The following is a 20,629-nucleotide window of genomic DNA, read 5'->3' as shown; positions in this document are numbered from 1 at the left end:
AGTCGTGACGTGCTTCAACGTTTCACCTAATGCAAAACTGAACAATCAACTCATCTTTTTGTAAGCAAGTGCACAAAGAAATCATTCTCAATTTTCAGTATTTGAAAAGTATCAAGAAAAGTGGCAATAATCATCATTCCTTATTATTAATCAGGCTTTCCTCATTCATCAGGTCCAGGAGTTGTATACTTCTTGAATCCCTCTATAATTCTTTTTTGGAAAAAGTATAAGGCATTGTCTCAATAAATTGTATTAATCTTCGTTAAACGTTAAGAAACTCCTTCGAATACATTGATTTCAGTATTTACATTGCTGTTCTTTGTAGTAAAATGAGACACTGTTACCTGGAAGTATTGCTTTGTATTTTGGATTACATAATTGATGTTGAAAATGTCATACATATAAGTCTGTCCGAGATTCCATGTTTCAATTCCATTGGTACTTTTTTTAAATTGTAATTACGCACTAAACTATCCTGTCGAACAAGTAAGTTTAAAACCATGGTTGTTTTAGTACAAAGTTGTATTGCCTCATTGCAGCGTGCTAAGGATGAGGCGTTAATATTAACAACACAAAGGGCTAGCAACTCTGTATAATTGAATACACTTTTAGGTGGCTGCAACTAACTATAACACGGGATGTGGTCGGAGGTCAGCAGGCACCAATCCGAGCTCCAACAAATTCTGCAGAAATCCAGGCAAGCCTGTGCGAAGTGGAAGAAACTAAATGCTTTTATAACTGAGTGCTGGGACAGTGCGTCTGATGAAGCGCAACGACTCGCAGCATCAGGTAGTTGCGTAAATAAACAGATAGTTGTAGAACTGACAAGTCGGTTTTACAAGCTACTGTTAAAACTTTTTTGCCTGTCGCTTTTAAATATTTTTGTATAAACAATAAAGACTGCCCTATAAAAGCTATCCCACTAGGATGTGAATCCCAAAGCGGATTATCACGCAAGTACCGCGCAGAATTATTACATTTACAGTTTTGTGGTTCGTGCATAAATTGTTCAGATGACTTAGAGCTTAAATTGGAAAGTACATTCATTACACAGTCAATCTTTATGTTACATTCATGACACAGTCAATCTTTAAACAAAATCTATAAACACTGGAGATATTCATCTGCAAACTCTACTTACAGATCGCTTAACACTATTTGGTATATTTAATCTTGAGCGAATAACTTTACTGAAATGAATTAGCCTTAGCTAGCAGAATCGACAACTCTAGAAATAGAGGGCAAATACTGTACATATATTCTTGTGGTTTTCCTTTTTATTAATAGCTTCAGCTATGAGTAACTTTGCTTATTATTGTAACTTTCTCATATTGTAACATGCTTTAGGTGTAGACCAACGTAGCGCCCTCTATGGAATGCCTCTAGCGGTCAAGGACAACATTTGCACCAAGGGTATCAAGACTTCGTGTGCATCTCTCATGCTGGACAATTTTCATCCTCAGTACACAGCGACAGTCGTTCAGCGTCTCTTCGGTGCTGGAATGCTTCTTGTAGGCAAAACCAATTTAGACTCATTCGGCATGGGGTAAGTCTACAGATATGCATGGTAACTCTGTAACATGAAATTAGTTCATCGTTAATATTATTTTTGTTTTATTATCTATGTTAATATTATTATTGGTATATTATTATTGTTAATATTATTGTTGTTAAAATTATTTTGCCTCAACTGTAGTCTGATTAACAACTTTTGTACAAAGCAGGGTAAATATTTTTCAAACACCGTAAATCTTGATTTAATAATAATACTGCATTTTCAAGGTCTATAGATTATAGCAGTAAAATTGCTGGTATGGGTATGTTTACATTTCTTGCTGTAGATGTTTTTTCTGTCAACAAGTCTACATTATATTAATACATGAGCAGATATATGTGATATATACATAGATTGTACATGAGCTGTATTGCAGAGATATGTGATATATACATAGATTATACATGAGCTGTAATGCAGATATATATGATATATACAGAGAGTGGATTGTAAACTTAAATGGTGTATTAATTATGGCCAAGCTTTTTCCATTTTATTAATCTTGTTTATTCGGAGAATAAATGAGTCATCAGAGATATAAATAAGCTGATTTAAAGGAAAAGAGAGGTCTGTACCTTGTCATTCAGACGCTAGAAAGATAATATTTTTATGTATAAAGGGAACCTACTAGATTTTTATTAATCCACTGTTCTCAGTTGTGAGATTAATACGACACTTTAGTTTTTGTTGAATCTATAAATAGTTCTTTCATTAGTTCCTTTATCTTTGTCTATCAACAGGTCATCTACGGTAGACAGCACAATCGGCCCTACAAAGAACCCATGGACTTCTAAGTCTACTGAAACCTCCTTAGTAGGTGAAGTTTTTTCTTATGTAGCATTAGAGATATTTATTTTACTAGTATGAAAAAGTACTGTAAGCTTATGCGAGGCTTGTATGATTTTTTTGCATTATTTTTCTGCTTCAGGGGATCGGTGTATATTTGCATGATAGCTAATCAGTAATGGGTAGCTCACACGGTGTCGAGTTGTTCGCTTGTTAGAATTCTAGCAGGTTATAGGTCTAGCTACAGAGCACTCTAGCCATATTTAAACTGGTCACAGACATATCATTATTATGAAGGAAAGATAGACAAACTAATCACAAGTGGCAGCTGCACATGAAAGCTAAGATCAAGCATCGGCTCATTGCAACTTTGCAATGAGCAACTTTAGGAGTTTTATGATTTTGGATAAAACCATCACTGAGCTAGCACTTTATGCTGCTACTAAGGACAGAGCTGATTATAGCCCTAAACAAGAAAAGGCTGGAAGTAACACCATTATATGACTGAATGAGGTGCTTCGTCATCTATCGGACTGTGACACAGTCGAGGTAGCTTGTATGAAGTACAGCTTATTTTGAATGTGACACATCGAATGGATGATCATTGGTTCTTAGAGAAAAGGTATTTTTATTCTGAAATGTCTGACAATGTTTTGATAGTCATATCAAGTTTATGAAGATTATCACCCACCAGCTGGCCACCTTAAAAGCATCAGTTTTATAGATCAGGTCATAATATAGTTGACTAATACAACACAATAATGACCCCTCGAGAGGCGCGTGGTGAGAGATTGACATTATAATTATTGTGAAAGGTGCTGTTAAATTTGGAACAAAATCAAGATGGAGAACAGCAGTTATCAGAATAATGGTATCCTCTCATCATCTCTTGTGGTGCCTAGCATGCAGCTTTCTGCTGGTACATGTAAAAACATGAATGTTACAATTGTGGTTTAGCTCACCATCTGATCAAACATTGTTTAAACCTAAGACAGGCTATTTATGTAGTAATATTTGTGGTCTATCACAACACTCGTACAATGCCAAATGTGTTTGTGGAGCAGGCAATCATAGCAAGAATGAAGAATTTGCATACTCAACTGATAGCAGCATGAAGCTAGAAAAAGCGTGAAAACAAAATGTGCTACAAAATGTATGATGCCCGATAAATCCCAGTTACAATTATTCACATCGCTTGATCAAACTGAGACGGTAATGATAGCAGATAGTTGTGGCATCATTGCCATCACTACAGGTCAAGTTTCTATCACAGTATGTGTGAATAAAAGTGTCACTCTGATGAATTCTGTGTTTTGGGAAGTCCACTACCAATCAAGGTTCGAACACATTAGAGCTGAGGCTATGAAGGAAGCAGGCTAGAGTCATGCTATCCCTAGGAGAGTTGGCAAACTTCATCATATTGATATAGACACTTCCTAGCTTCTACCCAGCTTCCTGCAAATTTGCATGTTAAAGCTCAACACATGTCAACACATGTCAACTAGTGTATCATCTAAAGAATGTTTTGTGAATCACTATTGACTGCTGCGAAGCTAACTTCTCTGTAGATTTGTATGAGCCATGAACTAAAGACGAGATAGTCTAGAGAGCATTCAAGTTAACTGGCTATATCACATTATGTCGAGTCACGGAACTGGTGCACAGTTACGTGTATACTGTAATGCAGAATTAATAACTAGGAGATAAAAAGTACTTTGTCATAGTAATTTTGATTAGTAAAGTCATAATATATAATACTAATATATTATTATAATATCATCTATAGGACCCTGTAAAGCATGATCTTGTGATTCATTTAAATGTAATCATTGATTAGTTTAGGTTAAATACAGAAATAAACAAATAAGCGATGATTCCAATTTCGGCGTTGGCGCGCGCCTATCCTGTATGCTCTAAGCGCTTTTCTGCAGCCAAGTAGTCTGATGTAGCCAAGTTGCCAAGATGGATTGGATGGTTTTGCCATATACAGTCACCCAGCTCACCATGTCGTTGACCTCCTTCAACCCAAATTCATATAAGAAGCCATGAATGATAGAAAGCAACAAACATTGAGCATCATATGCAAAATAGAATGTGATAATTACCCAAATGCACACTTATTCACAAGTCATTAGCTACAAGTAGGCTTTCGCAGTAGAATACAGTCCAGATGTTGGTGTCAAAAGTTACAAAACTCATCTTGTGGCAAAATGCCTCGCTCAACATTTTGATGTGGATTATGACGAAATTGATGCACCTGTCATTAAACATTGCTTCCTCTAAACCATACCGCTGTCTATTAAAACATGGTAACCAATCAGGTGGATGGGATCACAGCATTTTATAATGGTGATCTTTCAGAGGACACATACATGTAACAACCTGAGAGATTGATCTCTTTTGCAAATGAGTAATCTACATATAAACTCAAGCATTCATCTTCATGTTGAAATGAAGTTCTAAACGTGCATCTCAACTTCATTGGATTCAACCTGCCCACAATGATCAATGTGTCTACCCTCATCGTGTTGATATCCAAACTATTATTGCTGTGTATGTTGATAATTGTTCTGGTCTTCAGCAGTCAGTCTACACTTGGTGGTGCAAAAAGAACTTTCTGCGCTCGATTTGAAAGAAAAGACCAGAGATATCTTACATTTTCTTTGGCAGCATTTCATGAAATCACCTTGAAACTTCAGCAAAGATGGTACGAACAATATAAATGCAAAATAACTGAGCGCAAGCCTGAAGCCACTTCATTAAAGATGTAGTTGCGTCAAAAAAGTCAATTTAATGAAATTAGGACCCTTAAAAGGCTAAAACATCAGCTACAATTTGATGCCATTTTTGTCTTTGTAGATGTAGACCAACCCTGTCCAGAGATATATGCGTTTGAATGAGGCCCTCTTTTAAAAAGCTCACTTCCAGCGGGTGCCTATTTCGTGACGTCACAAGCAAGGTATCTGAAACGAAACCACGAGCAATAAATATGAGGTCGATTCGTTAGCCAATCATGCGTGCGAAATTTTTATATAGGCCGTAATAAATGTTATCACTCGTAAAACGCGTTGTCTGTGATCTCGAAGATTCTCCTAATTAGAGAATTCATTCCCATTACTTGTTACTGATTCAACGCGTTTCAACAATTACTAAGTTATACATAGTTTTAAAATGGCTTCAAGTTCGAGCGATCGCTACTCAGAGTTATCTGAGCAACTTTTAGTAAAAGATTAGAGTAGACAGCCTATGGCCAAAGCTGACAGGCGTCAGCAGCGTTTTGCTGCAGAAGAAGACAGAATGGAGGTAAATAAACTTAGAGTCTTCTATACTTAAGTAAATGTAATATTTTTATAGTCATAAATACATATACTAATTAATAAAATGATAATTCTTCGCTATCTCCAATCATCGTTTCATAGCTTATCTGCCGTTTTACCTAGCTATAATATTTTTTTCGAATTTTCTTTGGTCAATTAGAGTCATGATTACAAATTATTTTCACTTGTAGGAAGTGGGTAAAATCGATTGATCATTGCAAATCTTTAATTTCCAGAACCAAAGCTTCGAATCGTTGGCTTGGCGTACTTGATCCTTTATTAAATGTTTATTCGTTTTTAAAATTACACTCGCAATCTATTTAACTCCCAATTTGGAAGCTGTCAATAGATTCGCTTTAGAATGACATATCTATGAATGACATATTTATTGCATCTACTTTGTTTACATTTACTTGTTTTACTGATTACAGAATCTTTATGTCGTCCCACCAGCCGAAGAAGCTTTGTCAGTGTGGAAACTGCCATAAAGGAGAAAGCGAGACTTGAATGCGTGCTGGATAAGCCATGATGTCTCGTTTGAGTTTGTTGCAGTAGATGAATTTGTCTTATTGTATCAGCTAATACTATGTGAGTGGCCACGACTTGATGAATATTTTTAATAAAAGCTTTATGCCGAGATGAAAATATTTTTGCTTGTAAAAATTATATAATAAAATAATATTGTTGAAGATAATGCAAAACATGATTTGCAGAATATTGTAGTGAATCGGATATGGTATATGGGTGTCCGCAGAACTGGAGAATGTGAGTTCAAATCCAGTTTGCAGCAGACTTCTCATCCTTAAAACTCTATCCCTGTCTATATTTTTTTCAAAGAGGTGGCTCGCTTATTTCACTTATTTAGTATTCAGTAAGAATACTACTAGTAAGAAACTAGTACGTAGGCAATAGGTAATAGGCGACATAATGTGGGCGGGGCTTATGAGAGGCTGTATATCGTTTGTATGGGTAGCTGCAGAACTGTGCTGATACAAAGACCGCGTTCTACATAAGTGACTTGACAGAATTACCGTAGACCGGTAGAATTGGTAGTCGGTACCCAAATGTTTACACAACATTTGGAGAAAGTGAGTAGAACAAATTTTCAATTTTCGTTATTTGAGGCCTTTGAAACATTCATAATAATGCATCTGTAGCAGGATTTAAAATTTTATTCTAGCCAACATGAGCAAATACAAAATAAGATATATGCCAATAGAGCCGCGTAAGACTAGACTTTTATCGCAAATACCCAATGTGAATACGAGAGATAGAGACAGGTTGCCAAACGCGTGACAACATTATGGGCAAGTTTTGGTGGCCTGAGCGTTTTTACGGCGATCAGATTTTTTCGGTTTTAATCTTCAAATATCTTGGCAATGCGATCGCGTAACACAACAAACAACATATCAACTGATAGAGAAAAAAAAGCTTTCTTTTAAGATCAACTTAAATTTGACGCAACTACATCTGCCTGAAGATGTTAAAATAGTGACAGATGATGCTAGCGAGCCTCGCATCCAGTTGCGCTACAAATATAATATTGGTAGTCTACTCCATCCTGCTTCATCAACAAAAGAGACGCACCTCACTGTATCAAAATGCGTATTGAATTAACTGAAAGGTGAATTGAGTTTTTTGCAACTGTTACAAAAAAGGCATCTAACCTTCATTTGCTTATTGTGATGCTAGTTGGCCCGAAAACATGAGCTACAATCTACATCGGGTCTTATGTCAACGCACTGTAATGGCTTGATGCGAAGCAAAGCGTAGTAGCTTGAGGTGGGGTACATCGCAGCCTATGAGTCTGTTAAGGAAACTGCCTAGCTTTGCCAAATCTGCGAAGATATCAGGAGTTTTTCATCACCAATGAACTCTCATAAGCATTGCTAGCAAGACTGAGACGTGCAAGAAAAGCAAACATAGACTTTCAATCTAATTTTATTCACCAATAAATACCCAACAACCATATCACCACTAAAGCACCAAGTACACGATTATTGACATTCTTACTAAAGTGATGAGGTGGTATCACCTTAGTAAGTCGAGAAATACTCTTGATGTACATTAGGTTATTTATGTGATCCATAAGGTGAAATTCATGAGAACATAAGGTGAAATTCATGAGAACCTAAGGTGAAATTCATGAGAACATAAGGTGAAATTCATGAGAACATAAAGTGAAATTATCATATTGTATTGGCTGTATTTAGCATTGGCATCTTTTACTCATGTTTTGTGCCAAAAAACGGCGTAGCGGCAAGGGTGAGTATTTATATCATTTATGAGGCTTGTATGTTTGTTGTACATCGCTTTGATGTTATAGTTAATCCTTGAAATTGGCACAATAATTAATAACTTTTAACCCATGCACAACCTGTTGTATAGTCATTGCGCTATCAGAATTACATCATAGTGTAGGTATACTTGAGTCTGCAATACACATGCATAAACTGGCTGAGCACGTGAATCAAAACTATCCAAGGAAAAAGCATTTAGTTGTTGTTTCGATGTACTTACTCAGTTTCTTTATGCTACTGCTAGCATGTATTTTATATGAAGATACATTTGAGTTTTTTTCTAGCAAATTCTTTTCTGATCTTTCAATAGTAAATAGTCTAGTTTTAGTAGATAGTAATAATAACTAACTAACATAGAACATAATGTCAAGGACTTTTTAAAGAACCAGCTGACAAGGTGGCCGAGTGGTTAAGGCGATGGACTGCTAATCCATTTCCCTCTGGGAGCGTGGGTTCAAATCCCATCCTTGTCGATTCTTTTAAATATCATGCAATTATTTTTGTATCATGAAATGATAACTCCAAAGTATTATGGAAAGGTATGACTAACATGATAGCTTCGGGAATTAACACCGATACATATTCAGGTCTTTTAGTGCATTTTCAGTGTACTGTTAATTTTAATATTAGTTGTCGGTTAATGTGGGTGAGATGGTATCAAGCTTTACGTTTCTGTTAGGTATTGTTCAGTTTGATGGCTATTTGATAGGATGACGGTGACTTTAGGATAGCAGGAGGCAGCAGTGGAGGAAGTGCTGCTGCCGTAGCTAGTGGAATCGTTTATGGGTAAGAACTTACCTGGTTTCACACCAAGGCTTTTCATGCTGCATATGCAGACAGTTTCACGAGGAAGCATTTAGGTGTAAACATTTATACTGCGGTCTACACACGGTTTGGTTTTAAAGGATTGTGTCAAAAGATGACATTACTATTTAAAAGTTTTCTGCTTATGTTTTCAATAATAAAATATCAATGTTTTTACAGTCTAGTCATAGAAAAGGCTCCCTAGGTGTAAGAAGCTGAGTGAGACATCTGACGTAGCAATCTAATATCTACTCATGACTAACTAGAGTTTGAAGCAAAAAACAAGATAAGCTGACAAACCTGACAAGTTGCTAGTATTGGCTTCTGAAGTCTGGTTAATAAGTTTGATTGCTGTTCCTTGCAGTGCACTTGGATCTGACACTGGAGGCTCAGTTCGTAACCCAGCAGCCTACTGTGGCATTGTGGGTATGAGACCAACATATGGATTGTTCTCTAGGCATGGCCTCATTCCCCTCACTAACAGCACAGAATCTATCGGGATCTTGACCCAAACAGTAGAGCAGTGCACACATATGCTGAGTAGGTAAAGTCATCTCTCTCTAAATCCCGGCTAGGGAGGACAATGTTTTTCATCACTAATTAATGACCTAGAAATATCTGTCATCATTTTAAACACAACAATGACCTCATTATTGTCATTTGATATTGATCAGTGCATTTTTTTACTTAAATACTATTTCTGTGGATATTTATGCGTGCAGCTATTGTTAAGCATTCACCCGGATGTTACAGGCTGACTTGCAACAAAATTCACATTACAGTTATTTGGTATCAAAAGATTCATCATGTCTTACTCTGTTGTGTTGTAGGTGCAAAATATGTGGAAATGTGATTACAAGCTCTTAAAAGCTAAAAATCGAACAGTTCACCGCGGCCATCACAAAAACGCCATAGATCGGAATCCTTTTCCAAAACGGCTCAAATGGGACGTAATTGAACACGATGGCCTCTGTTTACACTTTCATGCAACCTCATTCGTTGAAATATTTTCACAAATATACTTCACACATTCAATAAAACCATGTCTATTGTCCTTACGCATCTGTTTCATCATCATTGCAATGCTGTCACTTTGAGCATTGATATCTTACAACCTACCGTAAAAATTCATTTAATTTTTTAACCTTAGCTCGAAGGAGTGCATATCATCCTTTGATAAACATGAGGAGCCTGTTGGTCACCTGTGATAGTCAAAAATGCTGCAGAAATTATTCTTGTTTATTATTATTATATGTTGTTTTATTATAGTTAATAATTGTTTGGCAGGAAGGATGGGTCACGTGATCAGATTATGATTAGATGATTAGAGCAAGCTGAAACAAAACTGTAAAGTAGCGAGCATCTATATTTGGTAAGGGTTCTGCTTTAAAACCCGAAGTATTTGTCATAACCTAGTGCTATGAGAAGTTTTATATTGAGCTTTTTATTGGCCTTTCAATTCACGTGGAAACATCACGTGTCAAAACAATAACCAAATCGTTTGACTACGTCGGGGAAATAAATTGATTCCAATCTACGGCGGTTTCGTGACGGCAGCGAATAACTGTTCGTTTTTTAGCTTTCAAGAGGTTTGTAATCACATTCCCACATATTTTACACCTACAACACAGCAGAGTAAGACATGGTGAATCTTTTGATATTTAATAACTGTAATGTGAATTTTGTTGCAAGTAAACCTTTAAGTAACATTCTAAACACTATGAGTGTAGACATGCTGAACATAGCCCTGAAGAACCGAGGAGAAACCAACAGATCTGCTGTTCAGCTACGTGTAGAGAATTCTATCAGACAATTAAATGTATCTATTCTATCACTAGACTAATCTGACATGAATATTGTCAGAGCTCTTGGGTAGTTTTAGCTCACAGTTTGTTTGATTTTGACCTTCAAAATATCATTGACCTTAAAGGTCAAGGTAACAGTCTAAGTTGCACCATCATATTACACTACACAGAGGAGTGTTTCAAGTTGGTTTCTTCTACAACCTTGGTAAGATTATCTCCATTATTGGCAGCTATCAAAGGGGTGGTCATATTAACATTACATGTGGTGGCGAGCATCTGATTTGTTTCAGATGCTGTGGCAGGCCATGACCCGTTAGATTCAACCACATATCATGATAGGAAGTTTGAAAAAGTCAAGCTGGCTGCAGAACCTTCAGTAAAAGGCTTAAGAATCGGAATACCACAGGTACTAACGCTGTTCATCCTGTTGCAGTCGGTATATTGCCTTCCTTATTATAGGTATCACATCTTTACAAGCTGAATGCGAATATTTCGGTGTTGAAGAGTAGTTGAAACCTCAAAACTTTTCCTTTCTGTTATGCTCATGAGTATAGGAATTTCATATTCGGGGAACATCTGAGGAGGTGATAGATACTTGGAGCCAAATAGCTGATAATCTGGAGAAAGAGGGGGCTATTGTTAAAGAAGTGACCTTGCCCCACCTCTCCTACACTATAGCCTGCTATGCAATAATTAACTATTGCGATGTGGCCTCAAACATGGCTCGATATGATGGTATTGAGTATGGTACGTAGGCTAGGTTTGTTCCTATGATTGAATTTAACCTATGAAATGAGGTCTGCTATAATTATGCTTTGTGTAAACCATGGTTAACGATGTTAGTGCTGGCTATGCATCTGTAGATCAGCGCACATTTAGGACATGGTAACGCAAGGTATGAGAGTAAAGCACCTCTTTCAATTTATTCACTCATCTATAATCAATATGGACACAAATGAAAGTTTTAACCAGGTCACAGAGCGGACAGAGAAGAATCCACTGAAGCTCTCTTTGCCCAGACGAGACACGAAGCATTTAACAATGTTGTACGAAGTCGTATCTTCGCAGGCAATTACTTCCTTCTAAGAAAGTTAGTAATGTATACAGGCCGTACGAAAGGTGTCATAACGTGATGCAACAGATGTTTTGGTTTTCTCCTGTGCAAGCTGGTCTCTTCTAAGTAAAGGTGTTTGTTGGTCGTAACATTGAATGCTCTTTTTTCAGGAAGCACATTCTTTTTGGTTCCAATCTATAACCATCCCAACTGTGCATAACATCCATTTACACACCTTTTTGGCTGCTTGCGTGAATACTTATGCATGTATTACATTCTTCAGTTTGTTTTCTTATAATAATTTATATACACTGTAATTTAATTTAGTTTTTATATCATTTGTTAATTATATGAAAATGAGGCTGATCTGATCAATGTTGCTAGTTGAAAATTGATAGGTATCCTATTTAGTAATTTACATCTGAAAATTTTCAGCAATTACGACCAATACTACGTAAAGGCTGCCAAGGTTAGACGACTCATCTATAAAGACTTTCTGAAATCATTTAATGATGTGGACCTTCTACTGACCCCCGTAACGATGTCAGATGCACCACTGCATTCTCAACTCAGTCATTTGGACAATAGACGCCAGTGTGAAATGCAGGACTTCTATACACTACCAGCTAATCTTACAGGTTAGATGTTTGTACGCTTGCCTTTGGAGTTGTCTGTCCAGAAGAGCTAGTATGGCTGTTTGACAGCATAGGCGCTGCTGTCTGTCACAGTCGATTGGTAAATGAACTCTTGAAATGAACGCTGAAAAACTGTATGTAACGATAATTCTAATGTTAGTCATTTCAGAAATGCAGAAACAATGAATTTGTGCAGTTGTTAAGTTAAGTTACATGTATATCGCTAAATGTAGGTTTGTGTATTCAGTAGCAAGGACAAAAAATCTGAGATTGGTCTTAACATAAATTAAAAGTATTAAAAGTTGTTACTTTATAAATTTTGTACATTTATCTTGTCTCACCTTGAAAGATTAAAGTCAGCAGACTTTGTGACAGCCGTTTTTAGTTCAGCTGCGCCTCTCTTGGTCTGGAACGGTTTTTAATCAAATATTATATTTACCATAATTAGGCTGGAACAGAAGATAACTATTCACATACATGTATTTTATATCCTAGGGTTTCAGAATATATTCAGTTATAGAAGTCATATCTACAAAACATCAGGGAAGTTTGTTGATTAATATACAAGGGCCACAACTGCATATTATAGAAAGTATTTCTGTATCATCATTTAGGGGCTTCTCTTAAAGGTTGACTTGTCACAAAATTCACATTACAGTTTTTTGGTATCAAAAGATTCACCATGTCTTACTCTGCTGTGTTGTGAGTGCAAAATATTTGGAAATGTGATTACAATCTTTTAAAAGCTAAAAAACGAACAGTTATTGCCGCCATCACGAAACTGTTGTAGATTGGAATCCCTTTTCAAAACGGCTCAAATGGGACGTAGATGAACAAGATGGCTTCTGTTTACACTTTCATGCAACCTCATTCGTCGAAATATTTTCACAAATATACTCCATGCATTCAATAAAACCATGTATATTGCCCTTACGCGTCTGTTTCATCATCATTGTAATGCTGTCATTTCGAGCACTGATATCTCAAAACCCACTGTAAAAATTTGTTTAATTTTTTAACCTTAGCTCAAAGGAGAGCAAATCATCCTCTGATAAACATGACGAGTCTGTTGGTCACCTATGATAGTCGAAAAATGCTGCAGAAGTTATTCACGCTGTTTGGCAGGAAGTATGGGTCACATGATCAGATTACGACTAAACAATTAGACCAAGCTGAAACAAATCTATTAACTAGCGAGCATCTATTTTTGATACGGGGTCTGCGGTAAAACCCGAAGTGTTTGTCATAAACTAGTGCTACGGGAAGTTTTATATTGAGCCTTCTATTGGCCTTTAAATTCACGTGAGAACATCACGTGACAATACAATAACCAACTGTAATGACTACGTCAGAGAAATAAATTGATTCTAATCTACGGCGGTTTCATGATGGCGGCGATTAACTGTTAGTTTTTGAGCTTTTAAGAGCTTGTAATCACATTTACACATACAGTCAAACATTGATAACTCGTCCACGGATAGCTCGAACACATGGTTAATTCGAACATTTCCTTCGGTCCGTTCCCACGTAATGATAAATTGCTATAGATAACTCAAATCCAACACTGTTAATTCGAACTGTTTTTTTGCCCAACGGCTACCGAAACGGTTGTTATCGCTTTAGAAAATCACTTTATTCAAAGCCATAGAGGTAAACTTCATCTTTTCGTAATTCATAAGTGTCGTTATTACCACCATCGGCAAAATATTTCTGTCAACGACTTTTCTAAAAGTTTGGTAAAATTTGATTTATACTGCGATACGATGAATAGCACGGGCTAGCCGGGTCACGCGTGCAAGGACTTTCGCCACGCACATACAAAACAAAAATCGCATGTTGTTTTTGTTTTGTATGTGCGTGGCGAAAATCCTTGAGTGCGTGACCCGGCTAGCCCGTGATGAATAGTTTTCCGACGTTGATTCCGTGTTGAATCAACGTCGGAATGTTGAATGTTTAAATCGTCTTAAAAATTGTTGTAATTAAACGTATACGTTGTCTGAGCTACAAAAAACTATTCATCGTTTGACCTAAACACAGAATACGTGTGTACATTCAATAAGTATCTATTAAAAAAACGTGAGTGATATAGAATGCGCCGTAAAACCTCGTAAAACTTCTAATTGAACTGCCTCGGAGTGTTGCTCTTAACGAATCCCAGGTAAAGTAAGGTAATCTTTCCATAAACTTCAAGAAAAAACGGCAAAATTGATCGTGGGTAAAACCCCAAAAGAAAAAAATGTCTTTTCTTTTGAGCATTTCAACAACGATCAAGTTTTGCCAATGTCAATCTGAAAAACGTCCTGGCAATACCATCACCTCAAACAACAAACCAATCTCAAGTGATAGAAAAATCTCTATAATTTTTCATGAAAACGTTTTAAACTTTACATTAGAAGCATTTAATTTGAAACAAGCCATTTGTGCTTTTGATTTATATTATAGTTTGTATATGTACATGTATCTACTAATAAATAAGTAAATATATGGACTTGTGACAGTGCTCTGATAACTCGAACGCTCTGATAATTCGAATACTTTTGCTCGGTCCCTTGAAGTTCGAGTTATCCATGTTTGACTGTATTTGAATATTTTGCACCTACAACAGAGTAAGACATGGTGAACCTTTTGATACCAAATAACTGTAATGTGAATTTTGTTGCAAGTCAACCTTTAAGGTACCAAATAACTGTAATGTGAATTTTGTTGCAAGTCAACCTTTAAGGTACCAAATAACTGAAATATGAATTTTGTTGCAATTCAACCTTTAAGGTACCAAATAACTGAAATATGAATTTTGTTGCAAGTCAACCGTTAGTGCTTCTCTCTTCTGACAGTGTTTAAATGGCCAAATCTTTGTTGACCTGAAGTTTGTTTGGAGTTGCTTTATCTTGCTCGCTACATTTGCGAACATATGCTACAGGTGTGCCCGCTGTCTCCGTTCCAATTAAACTATCGGACAACGGCCTACCACTGAGCCTGCAGTTGATTGGTCGACATTTTGATGAAGAACTTTTACTAAACACAGCCCTCTTCCTTGAAAGACATTGCAACTTTCCTTATCTTGTGCGTCCTGTTTGGTCATAACAACTGAAATCAGTATTCAATTAGTGTTTGTACTTGGAGTTTGTGGATGAACCTTATATCAATAGACCATACCAAGCCAACAGGTGTCAACATAATGATGGCCTAATATGGCTGCTCCAATGGAAAATATATTTTTAGAAATTCAGTTTACCATAAACCCAGTTCAGTGTCTAATCTGTTATGAGAGGGAGTTCTCATCAGTTAGGCAGCTTACATCTATGTTGCAGGACACATTGCTTCACATGGACATTGATGCTCTTTCACATAAACACATGTACACACCCACTGTTTCGCATAGACACATACATGCTCTTACATAGACACATGCTTTTTCACATAGGTACACTCACTGTGGTCTATATACACACTCAGTCTTTTCCTATCTCTCTCTCACACTCGAGTAGAGAAACCCTTGTACATAAAAAGAAGGGAACCAACCAATGACAGAAGAGTAAGATGAGGGAGTGAACCAAAGACGCAAATGCTAAAAAAATCTCACAAAGATGTGTTGCCTCACTAGCAAATGTATGTGTTTATATGATATGAAGCCTTGTCTCCACTTCATACCCGCTATTAAGATATCTTGGTCAGCAATGGCTGCTGATAGACGTTTGTTGGTCTTGCACCGACCTTGATGACACTAAAGCCCAAATAATTTAGATATTTATTTCAATTAAATAAAAACTCTCAAAGGAATGATAATTACACCTTACAGAGCTCTTGTAGTATAATCTAGTAGGCCGCAGTTTTTATTCAAGTACAGCTGCTAAGCTTACAGCAAATTAATTGCCATGTGAAGAGTGTTTCTATGTTAATAACCAAAAACAGTTTAAATTTTGGTGTATAATTTCTACTGCAGATACACGTATAGCTTTATATACCATGAAATGCCTTTATACACAGGATGACAGTGTATAAGCCACGTCACCACATCAAAAGTGAATCACCCTGTCAAAAGTGAATTTTAATAAATTCACTTTTGATATGGGGTTGCGGTTTTGTTGCTCCATTACTAGCAATCTTGTAGACTTTCATAGAAAGAATACAAATTGGAGCGCTAGCTTGAAGCAAACAAACTCTGCTGCAACTATTTCATAACGTCTCAATCGCTGGATAAAGAGAGCAACTCTACTGCAGATTTGTAAATACAGATGGTATACAATTTCAGACCCGTTTTACTACATTAAGCGGGTAGCAAAGAAAAAGCAACCAAATTTTTGGAAAGATCCAAAAGTTTATAAGTGATGCAATCAGTTAGCTAATGCTGATAAATGAATGACATTTTGTGCTGCTCTATAGTGGTAATGAGAGTAGCCGTGACCTAGTCTGACAACGTCTGTCCTGCAAAAGACAGGCTGTGGCTCAATTCCCAAGAAAGGCTACTGGTGGTTACAAGAATGAAATTAAACCATGAGTCGCTCTCTGCAACTGAGCGTGTCTCCAGTCGTTGAGGTTCTCTTGCCACTGGGCATGTCCAGTCATAATCTTAAAGCATTTGCTCTGTGATTTAGGCAGAGCAGCATGAAGGTTGCAGAGCAACAATGCTTTTAATAAACAATTCGCAGAGCACAGTTTCTGCTTGCAGTAAGCCAAGTAAACATCATACTATATTTTCAAGAAATATCTCCCACACCGATACTAGTCAACTCGCGCTTACTCCTCGTGTAGCCATCCCTTTTCCTTGTCACCTCCATTTCCTCTATTATTCTTTGCAGTCATTTAAAATATGCTTCTCAAAATGACTGCATAACTCTGAAATCCAATTTTAGTTTAAGCTGAGAGCTCATAAACAGCAACAATAAATAGTATGCACTCGCTAGCCTAGCGAGTCAGGGCTTGAAAGGCATGCCTTCTCTTGCAATCAATGGGATGCCAGATTTGAGATGTTGAGAAGTAGATAAACATTGCATACGTGATAGAACAGGAACAGTGGTTGGAGATTTTACAAACTAAGCTAAACATGAGAAAATCTGAGTAGAGGCTAATGAGAAATTAAGCTGGCAGTCGACTCGACCAATAACCACCTGATAACATGACTTCTGATATGGAAAGTCTTGTGGTGATTTGTGTTATTACTGCTTATGACAGAGGCTAAGCTCAAAAACATTAACCTGGCATTTAATCGAATGAGTTTTTGTGAAGTTTAATTAAAGTATTTATTTTTAATTATAAAATCATTTTAAACAGTTTTTCTTTATTGCCTGCATCTTCAAAACCTTCACGATAACAACACGTTACAGCTTATGAAAACGAAAAACATGGAACATATTAGATCTACTAACAGTAGGGTTTGTGTAAGCTTGTTATTAGCTCTAGAGAATCCCAACTGATCAAAAGCTGGTAAACTGGTAGTCTCTTAGATTGATCGTCTTTTTCTCCAAACATTGTGCCAGGCAGCTGACAGTGCAAGTCAGGTATTAGTACAGCGGTTTGAGATTTACCCAACTGAGACTGTAGCAATGTTCCCTGCTTATAAATGGCGCAAAGTAAGTCCATTGTGCGATCTACTACATTAGATGAACATCAAGGAACAGAGGCTCAAATGACTGCATACTCAAAGAGTGTTAGTTAGAAAGGTTGTTTGTCAGAAGGTCAGCTAATAATAAGAAGGTTAGTTGAAACAAACTTTGTATTTCCAAGTCAGTTTTGCATACATTCGGTTTAGATAATATCATCCAATAGGCAAAAAGAAACGGCAACATTATCCAATTGGTAGCCAGCTGAGCTAGAGTGCAGCGATGTCCTCAATTATAAACTTAACATTTTGTACAGCGAGGTTGACCAGAGGCATATTAGTCAGTATAAGGTATTTTCTGGTCATTAGACTAATGGATCCTCGAACAGGAGAGAACTTTGCGTACTGGTCAGTCATTTTTAAAGGCTTAAAATGTCATGTCATCTATTTGTATTCTAGGTTCGGTACTTGTAAATTCTGAAAGCGACTAAAAACTAATCATACCCGCTTGGGTGGTCGTTGAGTTTTACAGAAGGCTTATAAACAGAAAATTGAAGGCCTTGACACCCTAGTGAGCTGGCTCCAGGAGTCAAACTCCAGGGGAGCGCAAGCGCTTTAGATGGGATAGAGAACAAAGAAGCACTGCATTTAGATGCATTCTCTCAATTATTGCTAGAAATTGGCCCAAATCTACCTTCATCATCCAAGTAAACAGCACGTAACCACGATGTTACATAATATTTAACTCTATTCATAAGTGTTACATAACAGTTAGTAAGGCATGGCTCTACAGACAGAATTTTGTCATCAGAAATATTATGATTATCCAATATGTAGTTGCGTTAGGTTTGGATATCCCTGAATTTCCTTCCGTATGGGAACACTTAGCAAACTGCCCAAGAAGACCTCACTTATTCTTTGTTCGCAAAACTCGAATTTATAGTTCGAGCTGTTTAGACCAGTTTTAGTGTGACTTTAACGAAGGGAGGAACAACACAAGGTATGTTGCACAATGTATTTATGCTTGCTGTTTTAGTCTATAATTGTATTAGCTTTTCTGCTAAAATTTTGCTATATTAACAAAGTTAGTAATGGTAAGTACTCATTTTGTCATGTTTATAGCTACAACTACATTGGCAAGTAGTCAGATTGATGAAAATTAACAAATACATGTTGCAATTAATAAACTTATGTTTATTCTAAAGTAGTTATGAATTAGACTGTAAATGATGAAAAAATTTTCTGACATCTGATTTTTTCTGGCGTTTCAACTGTTTTTAAAAGTTTTGTATCTTTTATAGCAACGCACAGACTTTCTATACACGAATCAACAAAAATGACCAAGAACCCTGAATCAGACGCGCTTACTTCACTGCTAACTGCAGATGTACAGGCTGACTGTTCTTCCACAGATGACAATCTGTCCCATGACCAATCAGGGGCCTCATCGACAATTTCTATGGTTGCCGACAGCACTATGTTTAGTGCCGTCTCATCAACCTCTGCTGACAATGGCGACGATAACCAAAATTCGACAGACAAAACAGCGGACGAAAAATATAGAGAGAGAAGAAATAGAAACAACGCAGCAGCAAAGCGCTCCAGAGATACAAAACAGGCAAAGTTGGACAGCCAAGTCATTCGTGCCTATTTACTCGAACAAGAGAATAAAAGGTTGCGAGAAGAAAAAAAACAACTCCAAAAAGAAATATTGAGCTATCGGGCAGAGCTCGACATACCGGATCAGGCTTACAACTTAGAGCATCATCAGCCTCTTCCCGACTACAAATATCTGCTTTAGACTATTTGCCATCCAATTTTACTTCTCTAAGATAAAATAATATATATAATGCTGTTAGTTTTATATTTGTGATTGTTTAGCTACACTTCTTGACTTTAGACTTAATTTAACATATGTATGCATCAATTTCCATTTTCATATTTTTTGGAAAATTTCTTAAAATAAATTTCTTTTCTGGTGAACTCGATACACTGTGGCCTTGCAACCATAGATGAGGCATAAAACTTGCACTAATTAATTTTCAAAATAATATCATCTATATCAGTCAATGCATTGTTTTATTCCAACATCTTTGGCATTTATAGAGTTAATTTTTCATGATTTGGCTAGTATGGTTGATAATTACCAGCTTAAATGTAATGCAGTTTTGTGGCTAAGTTGCAAACAAGAAAAACAAAGTTGTCTTAATATTTGGAAGATGCTATAAAGTTTTAAAATTGGACAAATACTTCAAGCAGCTGCTAGACCATATGTCATCAGACCTTTCATAACAACTGGGTACAAACTCATAAACAACGAGTCGTAAAATGACAGTTGTCCGCTCATGGTAATAGATGTCAACAATGAATACACATTGTAAATACAACACGTGGATACCGTAAGGATAGTTATTAAATGTGCAAGAGGTCTTCGTGTGAATGTGCTTAGTTATTTCCAAGTTTTGATGATCCTTTCTTGTCTGGTGCGAGGTCTTAGGAATCTGTTAAACGCACATTTTTCGTATTACTTTTCACTCACTTCTTGTCTGAATTGTCTTCAGTTAATCATACTAAGTTCTAATATTGGCTAATAATTACAAAAGTAGTCCATTGCCATTTTAATACTTAGAAAGTCTTCATTCGTATTAAAACATTCTAAAAAAGTTTACAGAAAATACAATTTGGAAAAGTTTGTGCAATGATATACATGGGCTGTATATCATTGGTTTGTGTAGGTAAAACATAATAGCAGCAGTTAGTATGTGTATTAATTAACATTATTAGATAAATACAGTGTTATGGATATTCGCAGTGTGTTTACCATGTTTGCTATA

General features: G+C 36.6%; 2 protein-coding genes and 1 non-coding gene across 3 annotated transcripts; all 3 read left to right on the top strand.

The window, feature by feature from the left end:
• Nucleotides 1-661: 661 nt before the first annotated feature.
• On the top strand, nt 662-15,485 carry LOC137403937 (glutamyl-tRNA(Gln) amidotransferase subunit A, mitochondrial-like). Its single transcript, XM_068090065.1, has 10 exons — nt 662-789; nt 1,348-1,546; nt 2,296-2,368; nt 8,668-8,744; nt 9,127-9,302; nt 10,858-10,973; nt 11,122-11,314; nt 11,540-11,657; nt 12,057-12,259; nt 15,177-15,485. Exons 2-10 carry the CDS (start codon nt 1,377-1,379, stop codon nt 15,338-15,340), a joined length of 1,290 nt encoding a protein of 429 aa, XP_067946166.1. The 5' UTR covers nt 662-789; nt 1,348-1,376; the 3' UTR covers nt 15,341-15,485.
• On the top strand, nt 8,350-8,431 carry Trnas-gcu (transfer RNA serine (anticodon GCU)). Its single transcript has one exon. It is a non-coding gene; the product is annotated as a tRNA-Ser (tRNA).
• A 3,646-nt stretch (nt 15,486-19,131) lies between the features above and the next one.
• LOC137405314 (protein giant-like) lies at nt 19,132-19,596 on the top strand. Its single transcript, XM_068091541.1, has one exon. The coding sequence runs from the start codon at nt 19,132-19,134 to the stop codon at nt 19,594-19,596; it is 465 nt and encodes a 154-aa protein (XP_067947642.1).
• The last annotated feature ends 1,033 nt before the right edge of the window (nt 19,597-20,629 follow it).

Source organism: Watersipora subatra, chromosome 9 (assembly GCF_963576615.1).
Source record: "Watersipora subatra chromosome 9, tzWatSuba1.1, whole genome shotgun sequence".
NCBI lineage: Eukaryota > Metazoa > Bryozoa > Gymnolaemata > Cheilostomatida > Watersiporidae > Watersipora > Watersipora subatra.
Note: the sequence above shows the minus strand (reverse complement) of the source record. Positions and strands in the feature narration are given on the sequence as shown.